Here is a 9240-nt window from a genome sequence, read left to right on the forward strand (position 1 = left end):
CCAATAAGAGAAAAGTGGGACCGAATAAAACCACCCCATATTCTATTTTAGCTCACTCAGCGCGTGCTTAAGCGAACCAAAGTTACATAGTAGCTAACGTAGCTCCAACAATGATACTTGATCCAAGCGCCCACTTTGGCGTAAGAGTGTGTAACGAGCCACTCCCTCGGGCAGGCTCGTGGACTTCCTCTACCGCGCTATTGGTGCATTCGTCACTAAACGGCGACAGACCGGTATTGACAGGCGGGTTTCCCTTTCTTTCCTATTCGCGCTTTCTTGATGGCATTATAACAATCAAACAACAGTCAGTAAGTATAGTTTTTATTGGCGACTGCCAGCAAGGACCGCCAACGATGCGTTACAGCAAGCTTTTTCGACCACACAACAACGACCCGCACAAGTACACCCGTACTACCGTACTCCACCTCTGATCTTCAAGTCCAAGTCTGCTTACGGTAGCTTCACCTTTCTTCCGCTACGTCGTATGGAGCGTTGTTAGCGTATGTAGTGTGCTCCTCTTTTTGCGCCCTACTCCCCACGTCTCAGCGTCCTGCTGCCGGTCGTGGTATACATTCAGGCAGTCGAAATGTACCACCAACCGTTGCCTTCCACCACCTTTCTTCTCTACGCGGTATGTGCTTCAGTCCAGCTTTTTCTGGACTTCGTACGGGCTGTCCCAGTAAGCCCCAAGTTCGGTCTTCGTCGGGACTTGCATCCAAACACGGTCGCCCGGTTTGTACACAGGTCCATGGGCTTTCTGGTCTCTCCAGAACTTCTGGCGCCCCTGCTCTCGGCCAGCCCTTCCCCGTACCGTCTCGTAGAGCCGCTCCAGGTCTTGCCGCAGCCGCTGTGTGTACTCTCCTACCGACTGTTCTGGCATGTCTCTCAGGAGGCCGTACACCAGGTCAATCGGTAGCCGGAGCTCTCTGCTGAACACAATTTGGCTGGGGGTTGCACCCGCTGTGTGGTGAACACTGGATTGATAGGCGAGGAGGACTCCATCAAGGTGGGCATCCCAATCGTCGGGGTGATCGATGGATGCCTTCGCCAAAAGGTCTGAATTTCAGGGTGCGGTTCATCCGCTCCACCCGGCCATCAGACTGCGGGCGGTAGGCTGTGGCCTGGGTTTTGGCCACCCCGAACAGCTGGCACACCTCCTTCACGAGTTCAGACTCAAAGTTCCTACCCTGATCAGAGTAGAGCGTCTCTGGCACTCTGTAACGGCAAAAGATGCCATTCACCAGCGCCGTAGCCACGGTACGCGCCTCCGCGTTTGGCAGCGCAAACGCCTTCAGCCACTTCGAGAAGTAGTCGCATACCACTAAGATGTACCGGTTCCCGCTCTGCGTTTCTTCCAGGGGCCCCACTATGTCCATACCCACCCGTTGGATAGGGTAGCCGACCGGAAGGAGATGCATAGGGACCTGGGGCTTCTTTGTCGGGACCGCCCGTGCAGCGCACGTCTGGCATGCCCTGCACCAGTCCTCGACGTCTTCCCGTTGCTGAGGCCAGTGATATCGCTGGCGTACCTTTGCCAGCGTCTTCGTCACACCCAGGTGGACCCCTGATTGGCGGTTGTGGATGGCGGCCAGGATCTCCGGGACCCTCTAGGTCCGTGCCAATCCCATGCTGCGTTACAGTATGGCTGAGGTATTGCACGCTCTGGCGCATAAGCTGGCACTTCCCTGGCTTAACTTTAAGTCCCACCGCTCGCAGGCGTGACAACACCTCTTCCAGCCGCTCCAGATGTTCTACCTCTGTCCTACCGAAGACGATGATGTTGTCCAACTAGACGACGCAGGTCTTCGAGGTCAGACCTCTCAGAGCGGTCTCCATCAGGCACTGGAACGTTAGCAGGGCGTTGCACAAGCCGAATGGCATAACGCGAAACTGAAAGATCCCAAGAGGCTTGGAAAACGCGGTCTTTTTGCGATCACACTATGCCACTTCCACTTGCCAATACCCGGACGCCAGGTCCAGTGTGCTGAACCACTGGGCCCCTGCCAGTGCGTCCAAGGTATCAACTATACGCGGGATCGGCTGCGCGTCCATGCGCGTCACCGCATTCAGCTTGCGATAATCGACGCAGAATCAGTGCGAGCCATCTCTCTTCTGCACAGGACTACCGCTGAGCTCCATGGTCCTGAGGCCGGTTTCATACTCTTGATCGCAGCATCTCATGAATCAGTTGGTCCATCACCGCCCTTTGTGATTGCGGGAGGCGGCGAGGAGGCTGTTTCACTGGTCGGGCCCCTGCCGTCTCGATGCGGTGTTGGACGAAATTCTTTCGTCCCAGGTCAGTCTCACCACGTGAGATAGCCTTCCCGCACCGCCGGAGTACGCCGCTGAGGGCCCGCTTACCCCGCGGCGAGCACTCCGCCCCGTCCACCAGGGAGCGTCCCCACTCTTCCAGGTCACCGTTGTTGGTCTCGGGTCCCTCCCTTACGGTCTCCTCCAATGGTACCTCCCAAGGACCTGGCGTAATCCAGGCGCATTCGATGCTGGGACGTGCTGCTTGGGCAGGTTTGCGGACAATCCGGACCCTAGAGCCGTCCGTCATGGTCATCTCCCAGGCTTGCCAGTCGATCACCTTGACGAACTGGTTGAAGAAGTTCGTACCCAAAATCCCCGGTACGACCAGGCTCTCCACAACTGCGACGTATATACGTCCTCTCCAGTTTCTGATCTGAAGGGACCACATTCCCTGGCTGCAGAGGCGCACCTTTCGCCCCTCACATAGTAGGATGGAGCCTTTGGATAGCGCATAGCTCCCATTGGTGGACTTGTGCCATGTTGAGAGCGGTACTATGGAAACAACCGCCCCACAGTCCAAAAGGAGTGAAATCTCCAGCCCATTTACTTTACCTGTAACGGACGGTGATTGTCTAGCTTGGATTTCCGTCATTGCCAGGAGACGGTGATCCCTGGTTCCACTGCTCGAAGCACGCGCCGACCGGGTTCGGGCCCGTGGCGGGGGATAGTCTCGTCGAAAGTGGCCCAGGCCACCGCACTCGAAGCACTCCATTGCCCTCCGTGTGGGTTGCAAGTAAGACGGCCGTTTCCCGAGGCAGCATCGTCGACTGTTCTCCGCCAGCCTTCCTCGATCTCAGTTACTCTTTCCGCCAACTGGCGTGTCTTTGTGAGAGCCGCCAGCTCCCGCAGGCAGAGCTCTTGATGGAGTTCTTTGGACGCCAGGCCGATGATGAAACGGCTGACCAATTTGCTTACTGATTTCCCGGCTCTGCGTCCCATTTCGGCCACTTCGCGTGCGAAGTCTCGGATAGGCTGATCCTTTCGCTGCGCAGGCCACTGAAACGCATTTCCAACCGGATCAGAGACTCGCTCAGGCCGTAGGAAGTCAGCAGGCGACGTTTAAGCTCCTGCCAGGAACTGTCCCGTGACGACCCGGGCGAGAACAGCTCGCGTCGCACCGCTTCCGTCATAATCAGGCGAGCGCTAGCGGCTTGGTGGGAGGGGGGCACACCAGAGACGAAATGAAGTCTTCGACCGTGTCCATCCACTCAGTCAGATCCATTTCCAAGGAAAAGGCAGGGGGTGGACAGTAACAAGCAGTTGCGGCTCCCCTCAACGCCATTTCCCTGACAGACCCCAAATATAACGAGCCGCTCCCTCAGGCAGACTCGTTCACTTCCCCCACCGCGTTATTGGCGCATTCATCACTAATCGGCAACAGGCCGGTACTGACCGGTGGGTTTCTGGCATTATAACAATCAAACAACAGTCAGGAAGTATAGTTTTTATTGGCTACTGCGAGCAATGACCGCCGACGATGCGTTACAGATAGCTTCTTCGACCACACAACGACCCTGCACACGTACACCCGTACTACCGTACTCTACCTCTGATTTTCAAGTCCAAGTCTGCTTACGGTAGCTTCACCTTCTTCCGCTTCTTTGTCTGGAGGAATAGAGTTGCTAGCTCGGTCTGCGTCCGCTACAAGTGCGTAATAGCGGAAGTAGGCACTTGATTTTCAGGTACAGTTAACTGTCGTATCGAGCAGTTTGATTTTAAATTTATCCAGCTCTATGGTGATTTGTATGAACCCTTCAATTACCTAGTTATTTTGGCATAATTTGGAATTATTTATGATGCCATTGTTGACTACCAAGATTCATGGCTGAATTTAATATAACTTCGTGAGAAATGTTCTACAAATATTAATTGAAAAATCACTTTCAATTCACCCTAATCACGCAACATTCTGTTGCACTTTTATGTAAAAAATTTACATTCTTTGAAGGAAAAATGGTGTAAAAACAAACTGTTTCATTAAATCAGATAAATAATTTGTACTGTCGTTTGTGAACTGTAAAGATGATATTGAACCAGAACCTTAAACATTAGTGATGCATTTCAACAAAGAAGCATCGTTAATGTGTGTACTGTGAACAGAAGTACAGTACACCAGTACTTGATTATCTTTAAAACGGTAATGTTATATGTAGAATCTTTGTGACGTGTGTAGTGGTCTTTGGTGACGTCACGTGTCAGTCGTGTTTTTACCGTGTGGTCATTTTATTGTATTACGATATTGATTTTAGTGTTTCTTTTGTCCACCCGTTTTGAGTTTGCACTAAATAAACGGTGTGAACAATCAACTGGGTTTTGTTGAATCACGTTCGATTCTGCGAGGAAGACAATCGCGTGCGAACAGTTGGAACTGCACCTGAATAAATCAGATACACCTTGAGGATAAAGTTGCGCTTCATTGCGTTCGCAACATTTTGTTTCTCAGAGGCGTATTTGGTTAATTACATCGAAGCAGCGAGCTTGGCGCGTTTCAAGCTCTTGGACACACCTTCTTGTCACGAGTTGGGCAACAGCTTGGAGTTGTTTACGAAATCTTCAAGTTGAAACGGTTAGCTTGGCGTGATCGACGCAATACCCAAGGTAAAATTGCTATCCTCTTCGAAGTAGTTGGTTGTGAACAAGGACCGGTTACACGTTCTATTGGAAGAGATTTACCAACTGTGTAGAAGTTCAAAGAACAGATCTTGATGTCGGAAGAACTTGACAGCGAGACGAATGCACTGGCAAGCAGCACTTTTAGGACGCGGTCAGTGGATATGAGTCTCTCAAAGAATGGCTCTACTGTAGGATTATCTCCGTCTCTCAAATCAAGTGCGTCGGTTCCGCTCATGGAACGACTGCTGGATGAGTGTTCAAATGAGTTTCCTTTCAAACGCACCAACAGTGCCATTTGCAGTCTCACTCGCGATAGTGAGCACCTGCGTCCGCATTTGCACAAGGGGCGTGTACTGGCAGTGCTGACATCCGGAGGGGATTCTCCAGGTATGAACGCAACGTTGAGAGCAGTGTGCCGTATGGGATTGTATCTAGGTTGCCAAGTTTACTTCATCCACGAAGGCTATCAGGGTATGGTCGACGGCGACAGATACATAAAAGAAGCAACTTGGAACAGTGTTAGTGATATAATTCAAAAAAGTGGAACTATCATCGGCAGTGCACGTTCGAAAGATTTTCAAACAAGACAGGGTCGTCTGAAGGCTGCGGAAAATTTAATGAAACGCAGCATCACAAATTTGGTCTGCATTGGCGGCGATGGCAGTTTGACAGGTGCGAACACATTTCGCCAAGAATGGCCGGAATTGTTAGGCGAATTGGTCGAGAGTGGTCGCATTAGCGCAGAAAAAGCCAAACAATTTCCCAACATCAACATCGTCGGATTGGTTGGTTCGATTGATAATGATTTCTGCGGAACCGACATGACCATCGGTACGGACACCGCTTTGCACCGAATCATCGAAGCTGTCGATGCCGTTCAATCTACTGCCCAAAGTCATCAACGATCTTTTGTGATCGAAGTTATGGGACGACATTGTGGTTATTTGGCATTGGTGGCCGCGTTGGCTTCTGAAGCAGATTGGGCTTTCATTCCTGAATGGCCACCGCCGGCTGATTGGCGCGATATTTTCTGCACCCGCATGCAACAAGCTCGAGAACAAGGACAACGAGTGAATATTATTATTTGTGCAGAAGGAGCGGTCGACCGTGACGGCAATCCAATTACAAGCAATATGATTCGAAATTTGATCGTCGATCGTCTACACTACGATACCAGAGTGACCGTTTTAGGTCACGTACAGCGTGGTGGCAATCCGTCCGCGTTTGATCGTCTGCTTGGAAGTCGCATGGGCGCTGAAGCGGTTTTGGCGTTGATGGACACTTCCCAGGATGCAGAATCTTGTGTTATTGCATTGGACGGCAATTCTATCGTCCGTGTACCTCTGATGCAGTGTGTCGAACGTACTCAGCTTGTACAAAAGGCGATGAAAGAAAAGAACTGGGAATTGGCGGTCAAGTTGCGAGGTCGAAGTTTCCAAAGAAACTTAGAAACGTACAAGTTGTTGGCAAAGTTGCGCCCGCTGACCGAAAAGGGAAATCTGAGCGGTGGTCACATTTTCACGCTAGCTGTGATGAACGTCGGCGCCCCTGCTTGCGGCATGAACGCGGCCGTGAGATCCTTTGTTCGCAACGCCCTTTGCCACAATTGCAGGGTGTTGGCCGTGAAAGATTCATTCGAAGGTTTAGTGAAAGGCAACGTGCAGGAGATGAATTGGTGCGACGTGAGCAATTGGTCCATGTTTGGCGGTTCATTTTTGGGAACGCAGAAGTTGTTGCCGACTAAAAATATCGAAAAGGTGGTCGAACAGTTGCGCCATTTTAAAATCGACGGTCTCTTTTTGATCGGAGGTTTCGAGGCTTTTCATTCGTGCTTAATCATGGCTGAAAATCGTGACAAATACAAAGAATTTTGCATCCCAATGATGGTTTTGCCATGTACCATCAGTAACAACGTCCCCGGAACCAGTTTTTCTGTTGGCTCTGATACAGCGTTGAATGAAATTTGCAATTTGATTGATAAAGTGAAGCAGTCAGCTACTGGAACAAAACGGCGCGTGTTCATCGTGGAAACAATGGGCGGTTATTGTGGTTATTTAGCAACGTTGTCCGCTTTGGCATCAGGAGCTGACAACGCGTACATTTTCGAAGAACCTTTCACTGTCGATGATATTAAAGAGGATGTACGCGTAATTGCGCAGAAAATGGTCAAAGGTGTTCAGCGTTACATCATCATGCGCAGTGAAAATGCCAATCCAAATTACACAACCCAGTTCATCATGCAACTCTTCAGTGAAGAAGGCAAAGGTGAGTTCAGCACTCGTATAAATATTTTAGGACACGCCCAACAAGGTGGAAGTGCCACACCGTTTGATCGCAACTTGGCTACTCGAATGGCTGCGCATGCGGTGGAATTTTTGGTTGGCAAATGTCAAGAATTTTTTCAACCCCACAACGGCCATGTTTTCACCAACACACCTGATTCGGCCGTATTGCTCGGCATTCAAGCACATCGATCTCAAGCGACGCCGATTCAAGAAATAAAAGAGAAGAGCGATTTTGTTCATCGTTTGCCAACGGAACAGTGGTGGCTGAAGCTGCGACCGTTGCTTCGCATTTTAGCCAAACACGACAGCATATACGAAATGTCGGCCGTGAGGAAGGACTTGAAATGATGGTCACTTTTGTTCTATTCTCTAGCCTAGTGTGAACAATAATGATTATTATTCTAGTTTGATTGATAATAATAATAATAATATGATCTTTATGGATGGAAACTGGCCTCTAAAAATTAATCCATGTAGTAGGAATTCACTTTTTTATTCAATAATTACTTTTTTTCTTCCATTTCTAAAACAATTTTCTAGTTCTCCCCCTTCCTCTCTATTCTTTCTATGAAAATTTTCATATAATCTGTAGTCAACAGCAGCATGATGTTATACAATTTAAGCAGCTGCAAAATGATGGATGCCATCCATCAGTTTGATGCCATTTTCCACTTTCACATATTTAGATTCAGGATGCATCAAAAGAAGAGCGACTGACTTTGTTTTGTCTGCTCTATATGAATTCATTATTCACTGCGTAAAGCACTACAGATTGAATATTCTTTTTTCTCATTATCCCGTAAAAGTTTGTCTAAATAAATAAATAAATATGTATGTACGCATATGGAAAGCAGTAAAGTATGCTCAGCAGGACAGACGCAGAGGAACTAGAGACAGTCCTTTCTGAAATCGAAGCCAGGATAAACAATCGACCTTTGATGATCATGAGTGACTGTGCCGATAACGACTTGGCATTGACTCCTGCGTATTTCTTGATCGAGAAAGAATTATCGCCACTCCCAGACCGTGATAGCGCGTCCGGAAGACGATAGCAATCTGAAGCGATTGCACTGGTAATGGCAATACCAGCGAAGCTGGTGGAGCACCTCTGGACGCATTGGAAGAGAGAGTATCTGGTAACTCTGCCTAACAGAGGAAAGTGGAGGAAACTCAGAAAAGAACCACAAGTAGGAGACATGATGTTGATCATGGAATAAAACCATCCTTGGTACTGATGGTTACTCAGGAGAATCCTTGAGCTGCACCTAAGCCATGATGGTAATACCTGCTCTGCTTAAGTAAAAACCACCAGGGCAACCGTAATCTGGTCAGTGCGATTACTGATCACGTTGGAATCCGCAGGAAGATCGTTATAGGCTCTGCCTATCACCTGGGGGGAGGATGCTGTAAACAGAAGTACAGTACACTAATACCTGATTATCTTAAAGACGGTAACGATATTTGTAAAATCTGGGGTGGTTTTACTCGGTCCCGCTTTTCTCTCATTGGTCTTTGCCCACGCTATTTTATTAGACCGTCAAATCTTTGTCGTATTGGTTTTCATTTTATTTGGCCGTGAAGTCTTTGTCGTATTGGTTTTCCTTGTCTAATTGCTCAGTGAAGTCTTTGTCGCATTGATTTTTTTTGTCTAATTGCTCATTGATTCAAACTCTTCAGTTGTGATTAAGATTTGACGGTCCAATAAAATAGCGTGGGCAAAGACCAATGAGAGAAAAGCGGGACCGAGTAGTACCAAACCGTGCAACAATTGTTTTCTCTTAATTTATTCAATTTTTGAATATCAACAATCGTAATCGATGCAGAAATATTAAGTGATTTTGATTTTCAAAAAATCCATGCAATATAATACGGTTAGACTACTTACTTTGTTATTGTTTTGGGGGGCTTTAACGCAAACAAAGATTTTCTTTTTACCCTGCATTAAAAAGCTGTGTTTCAAAGATAATAAATGCTTTTTTATGTCCATGTAAGGTATTTTAATGGCAATGCACCCTATTTGAAAAAGGAT

At 48.3% G+C, this 9240-nt stretch overlaps 4 protein-coding genes across 4 annotated transcripts; 2 read left to right on the forward strand and 2 right to left on the reverse strand.

The window, feature by feature from the left end:
- Nucleotides 1-640: 640 nt before the first annotated feature.
- On the reverse strand, nt 641-3252 carry Tsp_01785 (conserved hypothetical protein). Its single transcript, XM_003377550.1, has 5 exons — nt 3012-3252; nt 2362-2865; nt 1767-1890; nt 1242-1645; nt 641-1056 (listed from the first exon to the last, which is right to left on the reverse strand). Exons 1-5 carry the CDS (start codon nt 3250-3252, stop codon nt 641-643), a joined length of 1689 nt encoding a protein of 562 aa, XP_003377598.1.
- A 525-nt stretch (nt 3253-3777) lies between these two features.
- Nucleotides 3778-4997, forward strand: Tsp_01784 (hypothetical protein). Its single transcript, XM_003377551.1, has 4 exons — nt 3778-3851; nt 3875-3960; nt 4563-4623; nt 4784-4997. The coding sequence occupies exons 1-4, from the start codon at nt 3778-3780 to the stop codon at nt 4995-4997; spliced, it is 435 nt and encodes a 144-aa protein (XP_003377599.1).
- A 21-nt stretch (nt 4998-5018) lies between these two features.
- Nucleotides 5019-7559, forward strand: Tsp_01783 (6-phosphofructokinase). The gene is made up of 2 exons (XM_003377552.1): nt 5019-7191; nt 7222-7559. The coding sequence occupies exons 1-2, from the start codon at nt 5019-5021 to the stop codon at nt 7557-7559; spliced, it is 2511 nt and encodes an 836-aa protein (XP_003377600.1).
- A 398-nt stretch (nt 7560-7957) lies between these two features.
- Tsp_01782 (hypothetical protein) lies at nt 7958-8409 on the reverse strand. The gene is made up of 2 exons (XM_003377553.1): nt 8145-8409; nt 7958-8022 (listed from the first exon to the last, which is right to left on the reverse strand). The coding sequence occupies exons 1-2, from the start codon at nt 8407-8409 to the stop codon at nt 7958-7960; spliced, it is 330 nt and encodes a 109-aa protein (XP_003377601.1).
- Nucleotides 8410-9240: the final 831 nt, after the last annotated feature.

This window comes from Trichinella spiralis, assembly GCF_000181795.1.
Source record: "Trichinella spiralis strain ISS 195 chromosome Unknown Scfld4, whole genome shotgun sequence".
Lineage (NCBI taxonomy): Eukaryota > Metazoa > Nematoda > Enoplea > Trichinellida > Trichinellidae > Trichinella > Trichinella spiralis.

What these genes read in the sequence shown, in the direction of transcription:
- Tsp_01782 (XM_003377553.1), bottom strand. Translation starts at nt 8,409, where the DNA reads ATGTCTCCTACTTGTGGTTCTTTTCTGAGTTTCCTCCACTTTCCTCTG. An exon ending in GTCACTCATGATCATCAAAG is followed by an intron (nt 8,023 to 8,144) that starts GTCGATTGTTTA and finishes TTATTTATTTAG; the next exon opens with ACAAACTTTTACGGGATAAT.
- Tsp_01784 (XM_003377551.1), top strand. Translation starts at nt 3,778, where the DNA reads ATGACCGCCGACGATGCGTTACAGATAGCTTCTTCGACCACACAACGA. An exon ending in TCGGTCTGCGTCCGCTACAA is followed by an intron (nt 3,961 to 4,562) that starts GTGCGTAATAGC and finishes TATTGATTTTAG; the next exon opens with TGTTTCTTTTGTCCACCCGT. An exon ending in CGGTGTGAACAATCAACTGG is followed by an intron (nt 4,624 to 4,783) that starts GTTTTGTTGAAT and finishes ATTACATCGAAG; the next exon opens with CAGCGAGCTTGGCGCGTTTC.
- Tsp_01785 (XM_003377550.1), bottom strand. Translation starts at nt 3,252, where the DNA reads ATGGGACGCAGAGCCGGGAAATCAGTAAGCAAATTGGTCAGCCGTTTC. An exon ending in GGCGGAGTGCTCGCCGCGGG is followed by an intron (nt 1,891 to 2,361) that starts GTAAGCGGGCCC and finishes GGGATCTTTCAG; the next exon opens with TTTCGCGTTATGCCATTCGG. An exon ending in GTACCGTGGCTACGGCGCTG is followed by an intron (nt 1,057 to 1,241) that starts GTGAATGGCATC and finishes CCTGAAATTCAG; the next exon opens with ACCTTTTGGCGAAGGCATCC.
- Tsp_01783 (XM_003377552.1), top strand. Translation starts at nt 5,019, where the DNA reads ATGTCGGAAGAACTTGACAGCGAGACGAATGCACTGGCAAGCAGCACT. An exon ending in CTTCAGTGAAGAAGGCAAAG is followed by an intron (nt 7,192 to 7,221) that starts GTGAGTTCAGCA and finishes TAAATATTTTAG; the next exon opens with GACACGCCCAACAAGGTGGA.